Raw genomic sequence first — 23,035 nt, forward strand, 5'->3', positions numbered from 1 at the left:
GAAGCCAAAAATCAAAGCATGCTGATTATATGGACAGGCAAACACTGAACTAAATTCCTTACACTGCAAAGATGTTCGTGTTGGTTTGGATTGGATAATTTCTTCACTTTCAATTAATGCTGTTAAGTGTATCACTTCCCAGACTGAAGTGCTTCCAGGAATATGGTGGAGGGCCATAAAGGACCACGAGGAATTCCCTTCTCTAATCTGCTGCAATTAGTCTGAAGTGGTCAAAGCTTTCTCTCTCTCTCTCCCCCCCCCCCAGCATGCATGAAGTTGTTCATGGCTGTTAAGTTCTTCAATCCCCAAAGGTGCTAGATGTTGCTGCAGCAGAAATAGAATGTTGCAAGTTTAAAGAATGTAGAGCTATACAGATGCCCGCCCACACGCAGCTCTAACTGTCATCCGAAAGCAGGTTGGTTGTGATCAGCAGAGTGTACTTTAAGGATCAACTTTTCTGTTTCACATTCTTTTATTGCAGGCTCCAGGACCATCTGGTTCAATATCTTCCACTGCAGTAAGCTTTTCTCAACGTAAAACAATCTCTTTACCTTGAAAACAGTGAGTGTGTTTTTCCTCACAGCGTCCTGTAGACAGCTGGTTGACTACAGTGAGACCTGTCTGTTAACATGAGCATTCAATCAGTTCACTTGTCAGTTTGTTTATAATGTGATAACTTCACTGAAGGCGGAGGCAGGCAGCAGAATGACACCTGGAGCACATGTTCAAAACACAATTCTATGCTTCATGTTCAGATGCCACCCTGATCCACACACCAGTTTTAGAGAGAGAGAGAGAGAGAGAGAGATGAAAACACAACACAACAGACTTCTCCCTTCTGGCCATCAGGGTAAATGACATGCACACAGCGTAAATGACATGCACACAGGACAACATCTTGCAGTTCAGATACAAAAGTATGACCCTCCACCACCACACTTGCCAGTGCTTTTTTTAGGCCTCTCTCTTTGCCCCTTGCTCCTACCTGACCTCCTACAAAGGTCTAGATTAAGATCTGCTGCCCCATGGGTCCTGCTGCCTGAGGCGGTCGCCTCACCTTGCCTCCTAGAATGCGATAATGCCCCCCACCCCCACAAGAGCATCTCTTTTTCTTTGGTGATCACTCATAGCCGAGTAAGATTGTCTTCCATGAACACAGTCTAAACAGTGAGTCTGTAAGTGACTGTGGGGGTCCAGTTCTGGATCCACACATCCTTCCACAGTGGGGACATAGGTTTTTGGGCAGGAATTGATCATGGTGAGGGTTTGTCAGGCGTGCCTTCCTCTTAGCACATTTCTTCCTTTCATCCTGAGTTTGAGCATCTTCAAAGTCCATGACACCTTTGGTAAAGGCTGTTCTCCAATTGGAGAGCTTGCAGGCCAGTGTTTCCCAATTGTCGGTGTTTATGCTATACTTTTAAAGATTTGCCTTGAGAGAGTCTTTAAACCTCTTTTGCTGACCACCAGCATTACGCTTTCCATTCTTAAGTTGGCAATAGAGTACTTAATTCATTCCGGAGGTCCGTTCTTAACCTGAAACTGTTCTTAACCTGAAGCACCACTTTAGCTAATGGGACCTCCTGCTGCCGCCGCGCCACCGGAGCACGATTTCTGTTCTCATCCTGAAGCAAAGTTCTTAACCCGCGGTACTATTTCTGGGTTAGTGGAGTTTGTAACCTGAAGCGTATGTAACCTGAAGCATATGTAACCTGAAGCGTATGTAACCCGAGGTACCACTGTAGTTGCTTTGGAAGACAATAATCAGGCATCCACACAACACGACCATTCCAACGAAGTTGATGTTGAAGAAACATTGCTTTGACACTGGTGATCTTTGCTTCTTCCACTACACTGGCATTAGTTTGCCTGTCTTCCCAAGTGGTATGTAAAATTTTTCGGAGACACCGTTGATAGAATAAAGGAGCTGGAGATGATGCTTAAAAGTAGTCCATGTTTCACAAGCATACAGTAAAATTGGTAGTACAATAGCTTTGTAAAGAAGCATTTGGGTTTTCCTGCGAATGTTTCTATCTCTTTGCCAGATCTGAAAGGCCTTCCTTTTCTTGCCAATAATGCGTTCAATCCCACTGTCGTTCCCATCAAACAAGAGCGTCTAATTCTTGTTGGTGCTCTCAGTGGCGTAGCGTGGGGGGTGCAGGGGGGGCCGGCCGCACCGGGCGCAACATCTGGAGGTTAGGGTTAGGGGGCGCAAATCCACGGGTTAGGGGGCGCAAATTACTTGCCTTGCCCCGGGTGCTGACAACCCACGCTACGCCACTGGGTGCTCTAAACGTCCTAGGCAACGAGACGTCGCACTGACAAGTTGGGTGCTGCTTGGGTGCGCGCGTTTCGGGGAGGGTGTCGAGCGCACAGCTCTAACACCGTCCAGGCTCCATCATCGCCGGGGAGGCGTCGGCTATTGGGAGCATTACGGTAGCGCTCTCTCCGTGCCGGGCGAAGGCGGGGCTTCCGACGTGGCAGCCGCTCAATCGGAGCGCAGAACGCCGAGGGCCTCCGCCAAAGGGGCGGGGGAAGCGCAGCTCCGGCTGGAAACGCCAAGGCTGTTCTAGAAAGCGCGGCGCGGGAAGCGGCGTGTTCCCGGGCGAGGCGCGGAAGGTGCGCCCCGAGGACAGGGCAGGGTTGGCGCGCGCCTCGGGCGACCCCTTCCCCGCGGCCGCGGCGCCTTCAGCCGGCCGCTCCCTTGCCTCTGGCGCGCCCGGGGGCGCTTGTTCTCCGGCTGCTGTGCCCTCCCGCTGCCCCTTGCCCACCTCTGCTTCCCGCTGGGCTCTTCCTCACCTCTCCGCCTTCCCTCCGTGGGGCTCGCCCCCCGCCTCCTTCCGTGCCTCCCTCCCTCCCCGCCCGCTGCTGCAGCCTGGAGGCGACGGCGCACCTGCATGACTCCCGCTTGACCCAGCATGGCTTCTCGCGGGCCCCCGCGACGGCGACAGCCGAAGCCGCCGGCCGAGGAGGCGAGACGCGGGTGGAAAAGCGGCCGGGGATGACTTCATCTCTGGGACGAGCGGCGGCAGGGGAGGTTTCCGCGCCGTAATAAACTCCTGCCTAACTTGGTTTTCAGGCTCCCGAGGCAAGAAGTGCGACGGACGAGGCGGGCGCTGCCAACTTGTCAACACAGCGGCTGCGGCAGGTAAATCCGCTCCCTGGTTTGTACCGCTAGCGGGGAGTTATTTGGAGCAGTGTGACTTTCCTCCACCCCCTCCCAAACCCCCGTGGGCGATTTCCTACCTGAGGAATGTCTGTGGGAAACTTTGAGCTCAGGTAAGTAGCAATAGCAGCGGCAGCAATGGGGGTTGCAGCAAGAGAAAAGCTCTTGGCAGCATCCTTTGCATTTCCGAAGGGAAGGGAGTAATGTAAATACAGGGCGACCCTCAGGGGCTTACCTGGTGCATAGACTAGCTACCTATGGAGTTGGAAGGGGCAACGATGGTCATCTAGCCCAACCCTCTGCCATGCAGAAATCTATTTGCTGGACGTGGGGCTGGAACCCGTAACCTTGAAATTAAAAGTCTCATGCTCCTACTGACTGAGCTATCCCTGTTTTTTCCAATATACGCAAATGGTTGTGTGCATAAGCTGGGAAGGTGGACTTCTTACAACACAAAAAACCCCTGGAATGTCTCCTGTGGGGATTTCTAGAGGGGCAGCCCTCTTAGTCTTGTGGCACCTTAAAAACCAGACTTCATCTGACACATGTATCCAGAGTTGTGTACATGCATGTTTTGGGGAGGGGGGTCGCGAACAGTGGGGTTGGAAGGAAAGGAAATGTGTTTTATTTTCAGAGAGGAGGAAGAGGGTATTGAGTGGCTCTGGAAAATAATGCAAACCATCCTCTGACAGTGTCAGTGGTAGATGGATTGAAGCAGGAAAGCTCCATTCTGTTTGTTTGTTTGTTTGTTTGTTTGTTTGTTTGTTTGTTTGTTTCTGGGTGGGTTGGTGGTGCTAGGGAGCCCCTGGAGAGGCAGGAGAGCTCCCACTTCTCAAGGATCTCTGAGTTCAAGAGGCAATGTGGAGTAGGAACCTCTTGCACCTTTCCCTTGCAAAGCAGTTTTTTGACAGGAGAAAATATGAGAGGGGTCTTATGAAAAGTATGGCAGATTGATCATATGCTGCTCAGAAAAGGAGGAATTGAGGGTACTGACTTCTTGGTGATAGTCCTTTCCATCTGCCAGTTTCTCTACCTCCATAGAGTGCTACGGATAGCCTGATGCTCATTACTCTCCCCCTCCCAATGACTTTGATTTGACCCACCTTAATCTGTATAACTTGCACTTTTAAGAGTGATATATAAAGTTTTCTGCATAACTGTTTGGAGTGGCTCTTTGAACATTGCAGCGCTTGTTGTTGTTGCTGTTGTTGTTATATTTATTTATACCCCACCTTCTTCCCTGACAGGGACTTAAGGCGGGTTACAGATAAAAATAAGACAACTAAAACTTTTTGAAAAACCAATTATTTTTAAAAAATATTAATCAATGTTCGAATTAAAACTATGCGTTGGAACTTCCCTGCTATATTGATTTAGACAGCCTGCTAAGAACTTATTTATTTCAGCAATAATTTAGTTATGTATACTTGCTTTTATTGATAAATCATGTATGCTGCGTGGAGACCTTTTGGTTATGTGGTTGATACATTTTACAAAATAAAAAAATTAAAAAGCTTATCAGAGATTCAACAAGCATTTCCTCTTGCACTGTTAAAGCCACAGTTGTGTTGTTTTCCTTCTTAGTTCTCAAGAGCTTTGGAGAAAAGGGATTTTTACATTCGGATTTTACACAAGTCCTCTGGTGGTAGAGGAAAGGCACTTTCTGGATTTCTCCCATATAAGGTCACATAAGGCCACCCTCACACACCAAGCTCGTTTACATAAGACTTTCCTAGTCTCTGGAAGTGGAGAAATGTGGATCATCTCATGGATCATCACTTTACATCCAGGGTAGCCAACAAAGCTCTCCAGATGTTCAGCTCCCATCATACCCCAGAAACCATGGCCCAATAGGCAGGAACAATGGGAGTTGTAGGCCTACAGCAACTGACAAAACATTGGTTAACTGTGCTTTACATGACATGGGTACATGAAATAGCACTGGCCAATTGTGGTATTTTTGTGCCCAGGCTATGCAAATAAAAGCTATGCACAGAAAATCCATTGTTATACAGATGTTCACTTTTCCTAGCTCATTGCAGTCTCTTCAAAAGCTGCAAGCCTCTTTGACCAAAACCATGGTGGGATAAAGAGAATGGATGTGTGTAGCGTGTATAAGAATATAAATATAATAGTTCCATCAAGGCTCTGAAATATTATTATTGGTAGTGTCTTCAGGATACTGAATGTAGGTACCACTTTCCTTTAATTAGGGTGCATGCAATCTTGCAGATGGTTTATAAGAGCACCCTTAAATTAGCATGAAAAAGTCCACACAAAGTTGAGACAAAATGCAACAATTATAACAGTAATTTGCCATGGGCCCTAGTAGTTCCCAAAGGAAGTGGTGGCTGCTGCTTCTGATTCCAGCGGGATGCCTTTCTACACTACATGATCTCATTTAACCACAGTCTGTAATTCATTATTCATGAGTGCTGTGGTTTACGTTATCCAAGAAGCCAAATGAGATTGGGGACACTTTTCAGTCCCACTGATTTCAGTGGGAACAGTTAAGCAACTTCTCAGGAAGCAGAATTGGTCACCAGTTCTTTATAGCCTACTTCCACTGGTGGGACGATGTCCTGAAATTCAAGGTAATGGGTTTCTTTTACCACATCTCCCATAATGTCATTTTTCTTTCTTTGGTAGTTCATATTTGTATACTCTGGTGGTATCCAACAAAGTTGTTTGCTGTTAGGAGATACATTAGCTGAGGTCGGGGATGGGTTCTCTCTGTTACAGCATTTGCTCCATTGGGTGTACACCTAGGAGTAGCTGCGATATGTAGGACTGAGTTAGCCTTCAGCTAACTTGTAAGTGTGCTTTTGACAATAAGGAGTTAATTCTTCACTCCAGACAGAGGCAGTGCCTGATTCAAGGTCATCCCAGTGAGCTTTGTGGCCAAATAGGGATTTGAAGCGTGGTCTCCCAGGTCCTAGTCCAACAGTCTTTCTCATTATCCCACACTGGCTTTCATACAAGTTCCATTAGCACAAAGACTTCCGGCTGCACAACAGAATTGCTTCCGGATAGCTCCCTGTGAGTCTCCCAAATGCCCCTGGACCTGTTCTGGATAGTGCCCCCCCCCCAATCCACTGGAGCAGATTCAGGGAGGGCACCAGGGAGACATGGAAAGAAGAGAGAAGAGAAGTTCCATTGTACAAACTGAAATCATTTGTGCTAATGTAACTACTTCATGGTGTTGGGTTATTTATAGTTTCAAACTATAAAGTTGAAGTTCTGCTTTAACCAAATATGAAAGTGAACTTGTTTTCCACTAGTAAACAAATATTCAGATTCAATGTATACTTCTTCCTCATTATTTTCCCACTCTCCCCCTTCATTTCTTCCTCTTTTAAATCCTGATTCCTCATCACCTCTGTTTGTATTTGTCCATTTGATATCTAAAGCACACACACACACACACACAAAACCCCAGTGGATATCTTTCCTACCTCCTTATTCCATTTGGTAGTGTGTCATATGTAAGACATATATTTTTCCATGTTCCTTTCGATTTTAGGGACACAGAACAGGGCTAGCTAAGAGCATTGCTTTGTGCCCTACCACTGCTTAATATTAGACAGTTCGTGAAAGAGGATCCTTGGGTCCCTGCAATACTCAGCCTGCAATTATGTAGAAATGTTGTGGAATTCATAGAGCACAGAGCTGGCTTTATATGCAGTTGCCTCATCCATCAAAATTACATATAACTTCCTTGGCACAGTACAGATGACCTGGCTGCGGCTTGCGCCAGATGCATTAAATTTGCATGACTGCCCTAGTGCACCATGTTTAGTATGGAGTTTCTGGGATAGAAAACATGCACACACCCCACATTTCTATCTTCTAACAGCTCCACGTACAGCGAAAGGGCGTGCATTCTGCTTAACAGAATGAAAACGAGTAGCACTTTTTCACTGTTTGGGTGGCAGTGGGAACTTCTACCATCTCCTCTTCCCCCGTCCCCCTTTTACTGATTTGGAAGAAAACAGAAATCCCATCCAAGTCATTGACATATAGTGGTCTCTTACATCAGTGGACTCTCTCGTCTGTTTTGCAGCTACATTAGGAAGAGACGAGTTGGTTGTGTGGAAGAATTGCCAATAATTTTCAGGAGGTAATTCTTCAAGCAGATTCTGCTAAACGAATTATAGGTAACCACAGCGGTTATTTGACCAGCAGGGAGCCATATCTTAAGTTGACAAAAATGATACTAATGCGCAGTGTGCCTGTAGTGTTTTCCCCCTTGGGTGTTTTACACGCTACATTGCAGTCTGGTCCTATGTGTGTTCATTTGTAAAATAGGCTAGTACTGCTGCAGTATAGCCATAATATACGTAGATGGTAAATTGAAGGTACAAGATAGTGGCCTGTCTCAGACCACCCCTGAGTTCATAGCTAAGCAGAGCTCTGAATCAGAAATGGCCAGCACATAATCCTAACCACACAGTACTGCGCTAGCTGTCTCTGTAATGGGTAAAAGCTTAAGGGCAGTTTATGGAGCTGCATGATTTTTGTTTATTTACCTGTTCAATCTCTCTGATTTGTGCAGCTTGTGTGAGTGGGAGGAGTGTTTGCGTAAATGGGTACAGTTTTATACATCCATTTAAGCTTAATGATTCAATCGAGTCTATTGCTTTCCTGCTGCTTGGAAGTAGTGCCAGTTCAATGACTGAACGTAATCAACATGAGTCATGCTTAAAGGACATTTCATATATTACTCTTTTGAGGTTTCCCATATGCTTAAAAACCATTAATTTGTAGCCACAGAATGTAGAGTTATGCATTTTAGAGCCATAGCTAGAAATCATCACCAAGGATTAATGACTAACCCCTGCAGGTTTTATAATATTTAAAAAGAATATGAAGAAAATCTGATCACTCTTGTCCCTGCTAGAAAATGCAAACTCTTGCCAGTGTCAATAGGTTGAGACTTTAACAAAAATCTGAGCATTGGCAGAGTTTACATTCTCTTGCAAGGACTAGAGGGATAATCAGAGGGATATAATTTTATATATGTGTTAACATCTAATTTATTATTTTTATATCCTACATTTCCTCCGAGGAGCTCAAGGTGTCATCCAGGGTTCTCTTCATCTCCATGTTATCCTCACAACAACCCTGTGAGGTAGGTTAGGCTGAGAAACAGTGATAGGACCAAGGTCACCCAGTGATCTTAGTGGCACAGTGGGGATTTGAACCCAGCTCTCCCAGGTCCTGGAGCCTGACACTCTCGCTGGCACTCCTCCTACCTATCTGTCCCTATAAAGAGGCACATAGACATAAATATATGAGCCGTTATAGGGCCGGGATAGAGCAGTTGTTTCTGTGGAAGCAGACCTGCTTTCTAACCACTGAAAACTGCCTGGTTTTGTGGACCTTAAACTCCGTTCATCAAGCAGATTCCCATCACCTTAAGTTCTAGTAATTGGACCATAGACTCATTTTAGGTTCGATGCAGTTGTCCCTTTGCAGTGGCACAGAGCCACATATGTCTAGGAATCTAGTCTAACTTGAGCATGTATAACCAAAATGCACAGAACTACAATGTTCAAACAATGCTGTCTCACTCAGGACTGGCAGGGAATCAAGCAACAGAACAACATAAGACGTAGGAGCCAACCAACTTTGTAGGACTAGATAGAATCCCATTAGTCCTTTTTCTGTCCTGATTGGCAGTTGCAGAGAATATTCTTGCCATCTGCAGCAGTGCCGTTACTGCAGCGCAGCAGATAACAGACTTGCATAGCAATTCCTACCTCTAGCAAGTTGCTGCAATACTGTAGTGAGTAAGATGTCTGAACCTCCTACTGCCAGAGACCTTGGTTTAAGACATTGGTGTAGCACTCTTTAATGTGGCATGTGCTTATTACAGACTGCTGCTTGCTTCTACTTTGCCAAATGTGATTATGAAGGCCTACTTTCATAGCTGTCAACTTTTCCCATTTCTTGTGAGGAATCCTATTCAGAATAATGGAGTTTCCCTTAAAAAAAGGAAAAAGTTGACAGCTATTTCTAGGTCTCACAGCATCAAACGAGGAAATAAGCTTGCTTCTAGATTGTACCATGCCAGGCTACAAGACAGGGTCCTGTTACTGGATTCTTCTCCCGACGTAGAGAAAGTTGCTTTCCACAGAGAAGCACAGCTACAAAGCTGTCCCTCATTTAGTTTTTTGTGTGCAGGAAAGCGTTCTTTTTTAAAATCTCCATGTTCATTTTGAATTTGTACAATCAAGAAACAGATTAAATCTCCTCATTTGATGTTTATAAAAACAAGGTCTATGGATAATGCTTGTAATGTTTACTTGTACTGAAAAAGAATGATATATATGGAAGGATATATACAAAGGAATGTTGCCCATGGACTGAAAAGAGCTCCCCACCTTGACCATAGGGGAGAGGAAACATTTCATAATTAAATATAGTCGTTAAGTTAAATGTTTCTGATTACTTGAGCTATGGTCTACAACACACCTAATTCCATTGGGATTTGCTTCCAAGCATTTTGGAACTGGGATTTTGGAATGATTTTCAATTTGGTCTTCATGATATATATATATATATATTCCAAGACTGTTTTTAGATTTATCTGTCAGGATGTTACTTATTAACATTCTGGGCTTTCAGCACCAAAAGGCAGTTTCCTGGACCTCTTCTGAAGGCTGGAGGGAGGGAAAGGCTTTGCTCCCCACCACCAGCATTTATAACAGGTCCCCGGAGATTTCCCTATGGGCTTTCGTCTTGCGAAGCAAGCCCATAGGGAAATTCGTCTTGCGAAGCGCCTCCAAAACAGAAAACCCTTTCGTCTTGCGGGTTTTCCGTCTTGCAAGGCATTCGTCTTGCGGGGTACCACTGTACAGGGTAAGAGAAGGTTCAAACAGTGGAATTTAAAAGTGCCAGAGTACTGTGGGCTTTGGCAAAATAAAAATTTTTAAAAAATGCTTTAGCTGTGAAATGCAGTGAAGCATGAAGGAGACTTTAGGAGCTAATCCAGATTCTGGGTATTTCTTAAGCTTACATAACACAAATCACAAGGTTACTAACATTATTGGAATAAGGACCCTACTGATTTCTGTACTAAGAAACAGCATTTGAAGCACCACGTCTTCATATGCTGTTAGGGAGAAGGAGGAAAGCCACACCCCAAGGATTTGATTATTGTTTAGCATTTAGATGCTTTAATAATTTGCAGATGCACATTAGGCACTTGGCAAGGGAGGTGGTGATGCAGGCATGTGGAGTGGATGCATGCAAAGCTTTGAGGGGTGTAATAATGCTGAACTCCAAAGCAAGGAGCCAGCTGGAAGGCAGATATCTTTCAGGAAAACTGGGGGAGGGGGGCTTAGAATGAGGGCTCTTGTATTTGATGGGTGAGCGCAGTCCTCTGGAAATGCTAGTGCGCTCCTTAAGGGTTTTTAATCAAAGCACTATGTTGGACCAGAAAAGGCTAAGAATAATACTGACCCCTGGGTTTCATATTGCTGGACACTCAGACAAATCTAGATTGTTCTGAAGACACGGAGCGGATTGGGAATGACTCCAGATTCTGGAAGCTCTGTCTTGTGATTTCTGTGCGATTGGAAGGCTGCAAATGAGAAATACGATTTTAAACATTTAGAAGTACGTTCTGGAGACAGTAATTACAGGGTGAAGAACTGATGGATACTTTCCAGGGCAGATACCACAATGTAAAAGGAATAACAAAACAGTTTCTCCTTGTGTAATGCTGACTATTTCCTCTGAAAGTGCCTTGGAACTGCATCACAATTAGAGATGTCGAGCCTCAGTATTAATGGGCAAAGTTAACTCTTCTCTGAGCAGGAGACATGCTGCTGCCTGCTGTATATTACACCAGTAAGAAAGGGCCTGTGATTTAAACAAAAAAAAAAGCAGCAAGTTATTCAGGCTTATGGAACTAATTTCACAGTTCTTTAGATTCTGGCTGATATAGACAAGAGTTGTTGTTTGTATTTAGCTCCCCCCCCCCCCTTCAGCTTACAGAATATAATATTCTCACGCAATGATCATTTTGTCCAATGTCACACCCTCACAATTTGCGATGGGTTTGGCATTTAAATGTTGTTCCCTTCGCCTCCTTGCTTCAATATTTTTTGTTTTCAGTCCTGTGCACACTTACATGTAAGTCTAATTGAACACAGTGGGACTTACTTCCGTGTAAGCATACATAGGCTCAGGCGCCAAGACACTGAACTGTAGCCACGCTGTCTTAACAGAAAGGAGGCACATGTTTGGCATTTAATTGGCTTTGGCTTGTTAAAAAAAGCAAAACCCCTTTGTTTATCCCTCCCCCCACCAACAATTTAATGAAGAGTGCTGTGGGTTTCTCCTCACTGCTTCCATACGTGAAATCAAACAGGCCCAGAGGAAGGCCTGTCCTGAATCTAACCTCAAATTGTTGTTTATGCAAGAGACATGTCTTCATGGATTCAGCACAGGGTCACACCCCTGAAGCAAATACTAAGTGTCATATAGGACAAGCACTCATCTAAATTAAGATTGGTTAAACTGTGTCGTACAGCTCAAATTTAGATACACTGAGAAGCAATGCTGTATATAGATCTCCTGCTTCCCAGTATAAGTATCAGCTTTATTAAAGCAGAGGATCATTCTCACGTGCAAGTGCTTGGTTCCCTAAAACAGAAGAAAGTGAACCTCAAGGGCTCAAATTATGGACGGAAAGATGTGACGCCCTTAAAAAAATCCACTTTGTCCCACCCCCAAATTTTTACCCATTTATTCCCCTCTCTAGATTTCTGAAATGAAGTAGCTAAGGGGGCAGATTCCCTTGGATGTTAGGGCGATCTGGCTGCGACATCTGTCACCCCATTGATCACCAGGGTTGATTTGGTTGATCTGGCTGCCTGGGCGGGTGTTCCCTCCCTCGCTCATCCCTCCCGAAGCTGCGCGCTCGGTGGAAGAGGACGACCGTCCCATATAGAAGGAGTGTACTGTTCTTTGGTCAAGGGTATACGATAGCTGCCCTCCCCTGCTAGAACCTCCAAACAAGCTCAGATACGTAGGGATTCCTAACCACAAGGTTGTTCACGTAGACATGGGACGGAAGGTTAAAATGAACGATTACTTTCAGATAAGCAAGGGTCAGATTTTGCAGGCTTATGTTGGCATCCGTCTATCTTGGGAGACAATGGAGAGGTGTGCCTTTGCGGGTGAGCTCAAGCTTTTGGAAGGTTGCAGCGCTTGCTGTGGTCATACAGACTAATGTGGGAGAGACATGCAGCTGGGGCAGATGAAGGCATCTTGGTTTTGCAGCTACAGGTGCATTTCAGCAACAACTACAATAGCTAAAGAAAGTGACTGATCACAGCAGCATCAGGAAGGTATACCTTATGGTGTATAGTAACGATGTTGTCACAGTCACTAACAGCACTATGTAGAAATTGGGGTAGGTGTTCAAACCTTTTGGACATGGGTTTCACAGTCCAAGTTTAACAATAGACAGAGTGTTTATTTGAGGAACATTGGAAAAACAGATTTGTAGTAAGCCCTCCCTCAACTGACAGAATTTCCATCCTCCCTCAACTGCCATCCCATGCCCTCCTATTTCACACGCCCAGCATTTCATACACCAAGTGATGTCTTCTCCCATCTCCTTGAAACACAAGCCCCAAACATGGTTCTGTATTATGTCCTTTCCTCACGCAAAACCTGTTGATCTTCACAGTCTGCAGTGGATTGTATTAAGGTCCCAGCCTGCTCTCCCACCTGTAGCCTCTCTTGAAGCAGACAAAGTACAAATCAGATTAAATGTAAAATGTATAAAAAACCTCCCAGAGAGTGGCCATGTTTATAAGTCACAGTGAGACATAAGCTATGATAGGCTTCTCGTGAATGAGCAAGTCTGTTCTTGGCTTGCTGATGTGGTTTGTTTAGGGATAACCACAGTTTGATGAAACAATGAACCATGGTTTGTGAATTGTTCTGCTTACGGGAGGAGCAAAGCAGGAGTGATTAGGCAGCATTGCTTAGTACACTGTTGGTTCACGGCAAGCCATAGTTAATGGCCTACTGTGGCATGCAAACACAACCAATGTTTTGTGTCCAGAACAATTTATAGACTTTTTTTAAAAAAGTCAAACTTTTATTCTGAGCTGGATATTGATATACTGAATTTTGCTTAAGTCAGCAGGGGGTGTTTAGTTCCGGTTTGGGGAGAAAATACAAAGTTAGGTCCAGTTGTTGCTTCAGATTTGGCTTGACTTCTCTTGTTTAATAAGGTGTTGCTACCATGGACTAGATCATGCTTGTAGGCTGTAGTCTTTTGCACACTTACTTGGGAATAAACTCTTAACTCAGTGGGACTTACCGTATTTTTCGCTCTATAACACGCACCTGACCATAACACGCACATAGTTTTTAGAGGAGGAAAATCTGCAGGCTTGCCACCCATAGGCATTCCCTCCATAACACGCACAGACATTTCCCCTTACTTTTTAGGAGGGAAAAAGTGAGTGTTATGGTGCAAAAAATACGGTAACTTCAGTGTATAAATGCATAAGATTGCACTGCTAATCCTCTAATGAGTTTTGGAGATACTAAGAGCTCTAGAGCAACAGGTGACATTGAAGAAATAAATTCAGAACAGCCATATGGAATACATAAGACTCTTCATGGTGTTCATCTGTTTCCACAGCTGTGATATGCGGAACTGTTCAGCTTCCTTAAAATCCTGCATTTCTGAAACGTGTCATCTGTACTGGTATATTTTCTAGCTAATCATGTGTGACACGTAAGTTCTGGGCAATATATACTTAGAGAGAGAGAGTGCAAAAATGCAAGAGACCACTTCTTTTCCTGCAGCAGGAAGAAAGACGGTTGTGATTTTGACTGTTTCTTTAGGCCAGTTTGAGTTTTATTTAGAAATGTAATTTATCAGCCTCTATGTTTTTTTTAAGCTAAGCAAAGTAATACAACTAGCTTGAGAAAGAGGAAATATATTTGCAACAGTTTGGATTTGTTGACTTTTATGGTTCTCAAATGTTTGCGGAACCCTTGCAGTAAAATCTTTTAAAATGATTTTTTAAAGGGGGCGGAGAGACGGGTTGATTATTTGGACAGGAAGCAAGGCAACACCAAACAGCTTGAGCTTTTAAAAACAACAACTGAGTCCTTGAAAAAGGTTGCTGTGGACCTCCCGATCTCCTCTGATGGGAGAAGCTTTTAATACATTCATAGAATCATAGAATTGTAGAGTTGGAAGGAATCCTAAGGGTCATCTAGTCCAACCCCCTGCAATGCAGGAATCCTGGCCCAAGCTTTGCCTGGGTGGGCTCAAACCACCTTCTGGTTTACAGCCAGATGCACTGACTGGTTAGGCTGTGGCCTTAATCCAGGCTTCCTCAAACTCAGCCCTCCAGATGTTTTGAGACTACAATTCCCATCATCCCTGACCACTGGTCCTTCTAGCTAGGAATCATGGGAGTTGTATGCCAAAAACATCTGGAGGGCTGAGTTTGAGGAAGCCTGCTAATCTCACTGCAGCGTTACCCTTGCCTCTAGGCTGCAGCTCAATAGAAGAGGCTAAGGGGGGAATGAGGGAGTCACATGACAAGAGCTTGAACAGCAGTTTTCACCCAAGTATAGCAGGGCAGTATGGGCTGGGCAGTGTTGCTTACCTGAATTAACAGTGGGAGAAGGAAAGGAGGAGAAGGGGTTTCCAGGGAAATTGCTTGAGCAGTGCATTTATTCCTGATAGCTGCAGCTCAGTGGAAATCATGGAACCCCTTAGACTGCTTTATGGAACACAGTTTGAGAAACGCTGGCTTAAACTAATACTATATGTGCTGCTGTAAAGAGCAAGATGACACAAAGGGACTTGATGGATTAACCCACAAGATTAACTGGATAATGTTGTGATTATTATCCACTTTTGTATGCATTAGAATTGTGGCCACAGGGAGCACATGTGGAATATTAGGAATAATTGAATGCAACAACTAAATTAAATGCTGCTGTTAACATAACAAAACTAAACGTATTTTAAATTGAATGTCATTGTCCCTGTCTATACATTCTGCATTTCATTTGCCTCTAAGCTTCCTGTTTACATTTCTTTCATATAACAATGTGGCCTCTGATCCATGAAAGTTTTTGCCCAGAGTAGCCAATTGCAATCTCACTTGTTTCACCTTCCAAATGTGGATTTCCCCAGTCTGGGAGTAATCCCATTAAGTGGTTACAAACCAGACACCTGGAGATGCAATGTAGCATTATTTATTTTGCTGGTGGATCGGTAAACCACATCGGCTACTCCCTTTTCCACAGCCCTTAATTTCTCCTTACCTTCATTATTATTATTATTTATTAAAATTGTTAGTCACTTTTTACAAAAGTAACTCAAAGCAGCTTACTGTAAACAAACATAATACATACATACATTAAAACAACCATAAAGCAAACAGGAAAAAACTAAAATACAAACCTGTTTTTAAAAGGCAGGATTTAAACCATCTCACCCACTCAAGGAGGCCTCAGATGGGTAAAAGCGGAAAGCCTGGTGAAAAAGAAACACTTTACCTGGGTGCCTAAACATACGTAATGATGGCGCCAGGGGAGCCTCCCTGAGGAGAGTGCTTCACAATCAGAGAGGCTCCACTGAAAAAGGCCTGTTCTCGTGTTTCAAACCTTCAGACCTCTTGTGGAGAGGGCACATGAAGAAGGGCCTCAGGTGACAATTGCAGGATCCAGGTAAGTCCTTGTGGTGTCAGAGCATAAGGTTTTATAGGTCAAAAACCAGTAATTGGGTCAGGATTTGAGTTATGTGCTCAGACTGTCTTGCCCCAGTGAACAACCTGGCTGCTGAATTCTGCACCAGCTGCATTTTCTGAACCATCTTCAAAGGCAGCCCCACATATAATGCATTGCAGTAATCTAACCTAAAGGTTACCAGAGTGTAGGCAACAAAGATTAGCCTATCCCTGTGCAGAGATTTGACTCTGTGCAGGAGGAAATGTTGGCACTCTGAGTAAGAATCATGGCTACATGGTGAGTAGTGCAAGGGGCAAGCCCAAGAGGCCCAGTGGTTTAGACCACAGCGCCACCTGCGTCCCTCACCGCGATGGAGTGAGCTCCCGTTGTTCTGTCCCAAAACAGTTCAAAAGCACGCCAGTGCAAGTAGATAAATAGGTACTGCTGTGGTGGAAAGGTAAATGGCATTTCCATGCGCTCTGGTTTCCATCACAGTGTTCCGTTGCGCCAGAAGCAGTTTAGTCATGCTGGCCACATGACCCAGAAAGCTGTCTGTGGACAAACACCAGCTCCCTCGGCCTGAAGTGATATGAGCGCCACAACCCGATAGTCGCCTTTGACTGGACTTACGGTAACCTTCCAGGGGTCCCTTAACTTTTACCTTTAGTCCAAGTGGATTTCAGATCATTTGATGGGAATATGGGCTAATTTTCTACCACTCTTCAAATATTAATAAGAAATGTTTTTTTTCTTGCACAGTGGTTAATTTCTGGCTTGGAAAAATATAAAAATACAAGGCAACCCTAAATCCATTGTAATTTAAGGCATTTGCCATTTTGGGACACATGTATCTGAAAGTCAAGTTGTTGTGTGTGTCTTGGTGTTCCTGTGCCAGATCATCAGCGCTTTCTGGAATGTGAAGAAATAAAAAGGGGCAGACTTTTTGTTAGGTTTGTGTGCAATGGTCTGTGAAAGGCTAATTTCTTAACAAAGCACAGTCTGAATGAGCAGGGTGATGATACATTTTGTGAATAAGAATATAGAGGTTTGCAAAACCATAACATGCTTAGACACCCAAGTGAGTCACTAATGCAGCAGACAGGCATTTTAGCAGCTGGAAAAATAATGATACTGCAGGTGGGCTGGAGAGAATACCTATCCTCTTTTGATATCTTGGACTGTTTCTCCGGTATTAAGCTGCATACCTTTTCTTTCGTGCTGCCAGGAGCCCTGAAGAACGCCCATACATTCCTCCTGAAGTAAGACTCCCTTGCATGTTTGAGGAAGCAAATTCTTTTTGCTGTCTCAGCCAGCCAGGGGTCTCTATGCTTTCAAATTATAATGAAGCACTTGGAATTTTTCAGCATGTAAAATGATCTTCTAAATCAACCTGTCAGAACATGGCATTTTCCTTTCTGTCTTCTGGCCAACACAAGCGAAACGTATCATACAAAGGCAAAATAGTGACTTTTAATTTTCTCCTCCCCCCCCACCTCCATCTGCTAATCCAAAACATTTATTTCTCTGCCTGACTGAACAAGTTGTGTGTGTGTGTTTTTTTTTATCATTCACACACTTATAAAATCCCTCATAAGCTTCCCTTCCACTTTAGACTCTAGGAAAATGTGGGGACACATAAGCAGAAGTTGTACATGCTCTCTGCACATGTATGCTCTTGCTCTTCTTCACCAAGCTATGGCCATGCTGGGATGATAAAGAGTTGTTTGCTTTTGTTTGAAGTTAAACAGCTGCACAATATGGAAAGAATATAAAATTCCATTGCCAGGTGTCTCCCTTCTTCCCAGCGAAATCCATCTTTTGTGTTTACTTTCCGCTTATTGACGCTCATAACTCTTGTGTACCATGGCAAAGCTGCAAAAGATTCAGACCACTGGATGAAGTAAATAATGTTCTTGGACTTGGCAGGTACCCTGAACTCCGAAGCATGTGAGGCAGGAGGTGGGGAGAGGAATGAGAGCGGCGTTTGCTCGTTTTAGCTGGAAAATTCCTCCAGTGTCGCTTAGCCAAGATGTGTGTAATGTCTCCAGGAAACAAGAACAAGCACTTCAGATGGGCTGCCATGGCATAATATATCCAAATATATGTGCCTCCGGAATTCTTTTGGCTGGCTCCCCTGTTCTGTTATATCGCTTATTGTGTTATTGCCCTTGGCAGACCCCTTCATGGTACTTGTCACTCAGCTTTACAGAAGTCTCAGATTACCTGTGAATTGGTTTAGGAGCTGAAACTTCTTTCTTTTCTCTCTCTCCTAAGGGAGCTCTTGTTAAGTGGCACTGGGCAGATATTTCAGTGTGACATCATTTAGCGTTTTATGGACTAGCAAAGAGTCCATGATTATAATGGGCAGGAGGAGGCTGTAGGGAAAGGCCTGTGGATCAGCAAACAAGTGCCAGCATAGCTTAAGAGACAGCGCGCAGCTGGGGATATTTCTCTTGGTTCAAGAACTGGGACTGACAGCGCTCTTTGCTTGCCCAACAGCTGCTGGAATCCTGGTGGTGATGGGTACAAGGGGATGGGGAAGTATGTATTCCTGTGCATTTCACAGGACCATTGCCATCCCACTCCCAAGCCAGGTACATCTCAGTAAGTTTCCTTTAGTAGGGGGAAGAAGTGGTTCATGGGATCTGGGCATAGCTGTCAACTTTCAGATTTGAAAATAAGGGATCAGCAGCCTTGAAAATAAGGGATCAGCAGCCTCACCTGTCCCGGGGACAATCTATGGGATATCTAACAATCCGGGAAGCAGCGGGAAATGGCGCTGGAATAAGGGAATTTCCCGCAAAAAAGGGAAGGTTGACAGCTATGGATCTGGGATCTACTCTGAGCAAAAGTTAGTCGACTACAACCCAAAGGGCTGGATTCAACTAACCTGGGTGCCAGTGCAAGGACTCCTGTTAGCTTAACAGGGCTTTCCTCTCTCTCCTGACTCCAAATCTGCTCTGGAGGGTTGGGAGATTTCCTAGAACACAGGGATGGAAGAGGGGAGAATCATTCTATCTAGAAAGCAAAAAATATTTGCACGGATTGAACGATCGTGACAGCATGATGTTGAATTCCGCTCATCACTTTCTACTGATTCATCTTTGGAAATGATTAACTTCTTTGGCACAATGTTTTCATTGTGTCAAATTTCTGCACACTAAATAGGGGCATTCGGTTTGCATGAGATTTGCTGTGAATGGCAGCCTCCCCATTTTAGGCCGAATTGGACAAATGTGCCTGAATTGCAGTGTAGGTTTCTTTTGGTATGGCTGAACATATGAATTCAATAAAGTCGAAAAATGTGGCTGATTTTTTACTACAGATTGTGGAATTTGGGGCTTGTATTTTCCTTTTTTCTTCAGTTGTCATGAATTTATTTATTTTTAAATATCTTGCAGACATTTCATTGATTCAGAATGACGCCGTGGATGATACCATTACTGCTATCCTGCATTATTTGCACCAGCCTGACAAGAGCTGAATTTTTCACTTCTATAGGTATGAAAAAGCTCAGGCAAAATAGGAAAATGGTGAAGCATAGTTTACATCAATTAATGTGTGATCATAATCAATATTATTAATGCAATCATCTGGAATAGACTCCACTCTTTGGTTGTGTTTTACTCTTTCCATTTCCAGCATGAGAATTGCCACTCCTCTCTTTAGAATGGTTTAAAGGTGGTTTAAAGGTGGGTACGTGGGGCTTAGATGTATTCTGGCCATTGCTAGGTATTAGTGGGTGCATGGGCTTAGATGTATTCTGGCCATTGCTAGGTATTAGTGGGTGCATGGGCTTAGATGTATTCTGGCCATTGCTAGGTATTAGTGGGTGCATGGGCTTAGATGTATTCTGGCCATTGCTAGGTATTAGTGGGTGCATGGGCTTAGATGTATTCTGGCCATTGCTAGGTATTAGTGGGTGCATGGGCTTAGATGTATTCTGGCCCATTGCTATGGGCTAACTTGAAGAAACATGTGACATTGTCTTTAAAAACACATTGCATTATTGTAAATCACCGCTGCAGATTAGAATTGCCACTCTACTTTCCTCCTTGGGAGACTTGTAAAATCATCTCATTTATCCCACGCTGAACAAATTGCTGCAGTTGTGGGGGGGGGGTGCTTATGAATGCTCCCCTGGCAATTTTGAGAATGTCCCAGAATTTCTGTTTTTAATTGCTCCATTTTATTTTTTTTACAATTTCCCAAGAGAGTTGGGATCTAATTGCATTAGAATATCTGTGGAAATATGCTGACGATGTTATGCCATTCCAAATAACTGATGTGAGGTGTGTGCATCAGTTCATTTTCATCAGCTAATTAGCTGTTGTAAGCATAATAATTCTAGAAACTCACCTTTGACAGGAGGAGGGATGGAGACAACCACTGCTTAAAACATTTCTGGAGCTTTGCACCTGTTACGCCTTTGGCATTTTCAGATTTTATTACTGCATTTTTCAATAAAATAAAATACAGCGTGACTTCAGATTAAAAGACAATTTTGCAAATTTTGCATGAACTGTGGCAGCTTTATGAAGGCTATGAAGGATCAAATTGATGTTCTAAACAAAAACATCACATTAAACGTAATAGGCCATGCTGAGGATTGATTGCTAGATTAATTGGCATGTCTTGCTCTTGAGCTAGTATTAAGCTTGTAACTCAATACAGTTAGCCTGAAGCTCTGTGACTCTGTCTCACCATATCAAGTTTAAAAGGCCAACTTACTCTTGCATGTTCCTTTTCTTCAGGATACAGTGGCCTAAACCGAACAAACTATTTAAAGTAACCCTGTGTTTGAGCAGACAAAGGTAGAATGGATAAGTGCTGCTGATAAAACAGCATACCCTCGACTATCGAGAAAGCTAATATGCATGTTTCTGTGAATGATTACAATGGATGTTCTATGCCTTGGCCAAATAGTTTTCTGTTTCCCATTCCTCATGCATGAATTAATTTCATTTTCCTCTCTATGAAATATATGAAATATGTATACATATATACTCTTAAAGCTGTTGTGAAATAAAATAACCATGGCATAAGGAATGCAACAAAAACTCCCTTCCCTAGATTCTGAAGGCCAGATTCAGCTAAGTTGTTGTGCTAGTGAAAGCTGGCGCAATGGGACTTCTCCTCTCTCCTCCCTCCTCACCCTCCACAGATCTGCTCAGGTGGGTCAGGAGAACCCTTAGAACTGCCCATGGGAGAGGAGAAGGAGGCATCATTCCCTATGGCAAGCAGAAGCATTTGTGCTGGCAGAATAATTGCCTGACTGTGATGTCGAATTCCACCCTTAGAGTGTTAGAAATGGAGCTGCAGTAACATTGGCAGAATACATGTTCTGAACTAGAACAAATGCTTTAGTGACGTTATAAATTCCAGCCTGCTGTGATAGTCTCCCTGTGTCTTTTCCTTGATCTGCAGTATTTATTTGCTCTCAACCTATCTTTCTGGATACAGATGGCTTCTTGGGTTTCTAATAATACTTTTCTTTCCTTTTTTTCATTTAAGGCCAGATGACAGACCTCATTTATGCAGAGAAAGATCTGGTACAGTCGTTAAAGGCATATATTCAAGAAGAAGAATCTAAGCTTGCTAAAATCAAGAGGTAAAGTGAGATTAGACCAAGTGATACTTTGCCATTTTAACATAGCACCTCTTCTCTTCCTTGTCACTGGAGATTGTTGCCCCTATGTTTGTCTTTGGGATCTGAGTGAGAAGGGTAAGTGAGGAAGCACAGAGGAGGTTGCAGCACTGAGGCTCAGGTGAAAGTGGCTCAAGGTTTGAGAAACACTGGCTCTAGCACTCCACCTAATCATATGCTGTGTCAGTGCAAAGGCTTAAAAACCAGGCTGTAAGAAAGCAATGACAAAAGTGTTTTGAAACAAATTTCCCTGTGGTGATTCACTTTGCAATTTGATTGTTTAACTAGCAAAGTGCAAGAGGCACGGCGATAGCTAAGCAATTAACACAGCTCAAGAAAGAAAAAGGATACAGGGACAAAGGAAGGCAACTGGGGCTTTTGTATTTCTATCACAACCCTCCCAGAGCATATCATATGCCTGGGCTAAAAACAAAATCAAAACTGCACTTGAGGCATATACTCGTCTTTTCCAGTTGGGCTGAGAAGATGGAATCGCTAACTGTTAAATCGACTTCGGATCCAGAAGGTTATCTTGCGCACCCAGTCAATGCATATAAACTGGTGAAGCGTCTCAACACAGAATGGCTGCAGCTGGAGAATCTGGTTCTTGAGGATGCAACCAAAGGTAAGAATCTCAAAGAAACCAAGCTCTTAAAATAATCAGTGTGGAAAGCAACATGCCTTTTCTTATTTAATGCCACAGTGTCTGTTCAAGAAGCCTCCTCTCCTCATCTGTGCTTGTTTTCAAAGAAGTGTCAACTGGCACCCATGTTTGTGTCAATGAGTTCAGTTCCTTGCCCCATTCACAAGAACATTGGATTTGTTTTTAATTCCATTCAGCGACAGAAATATTCACGAACCAGGAATCGCCATTAAACTCTTCCCAATCGGTCCTAAACTATAGCCATGAGTGTTCACTAATGTGTATGTAGGCTCCCTCTCTTCCTCACTCGTGGTCTTCAAGCAGGGCTGGTGGACAGCCTTCTGCTGGGGATGCTCTCGCTCTTGATATCATCCATCGTCCAAGGGGATTGGAATAGATGGCTCACAGGCCACACCATTCCAGCTTGACTGCTATGCCATATTCAGTAAGATGGAGTGGTGCTGAGTGGCCCAAAATCTTTCTCTCCTTTTTATTCATTTATTTGAAATATTTGTATACCACCCTTCCTTATAAATGCATATGCATACAGTTGCAAATAGATTCATTAAAACAACAAAAATAATAATGCAGCAAATCACAGTAGAAGACATCAATAAAAGCAAGGTTTTAGAAATAAGCACTTGGCACCACAGCAACAATGTATTATTCAAAACTAATGAAACAACTCCAGATGTTTCTACAGGAAAGAAGTCCCAAATGTTTCCCTCAGGGTATCATTAATCAGATGTTTGGTCAAAAATATGTTGCTTTTGCTGCCTCTCCAGCAAGTGATAGCTGTGTTGAACTGTCCTTAAAAATCATTATTTGCCACCTGGCAAACCACCCACAACTG

The 23,035-nt window shown here is 43.6% G+C and overlaps 1 protein-coding gene across 9 annotated transcripts in view; it reads left to right on the top strand.

Moving 5' to 3' along the window:
* The first annotated feature begins 373 nt into the window (after positions 1 to 373).
* Positions 374 to 23,035, top strand: part of P4HA2 (prolyl 4-hydroxylase subunit alpha 2) — a 48,008-nt gene continuing 25,346 nt past the window's right edge. For 2 of the 9 annotated variants that reach the window (XM_083487898.1, XM_083487894.1), the window contains exons 1-5: positions 374 to 415; positions 3,077 to 3,145; positions 19,294 to 19,393; positions 21,407 to 21,503; positions 22,013 to 22,164. In XM_083487898.1, coding sequence (XP_083344024.1) covers positions 19,312 to 19,393; positions 21,407 to 21,503; positions 22,013 to 22,164 — 331 coding nt within the window. In that variant the 5' untranslated portion in view covers positions 374 to 415; positions 3,077 to 3,145; positions 19,294 to 19,311. The other 7 variants (XM_083487897.1, XM_083487892.1, XM_083487893.1 and 4 more) reach the window with 6 other exon arrangements.

The sequence above is a fragment of the Podarcis liolepis genome (assembly GCF_965112155.1).
Source record: "Podarcis liolepis genome assembly, chromosome: 2".
Taxonomy (NCBI): Eukaryota; Metazoa; Chordata; class Lepidosauria; order Squamata; family Lacertidae; genus Podarcis; species Podarcis liolepis.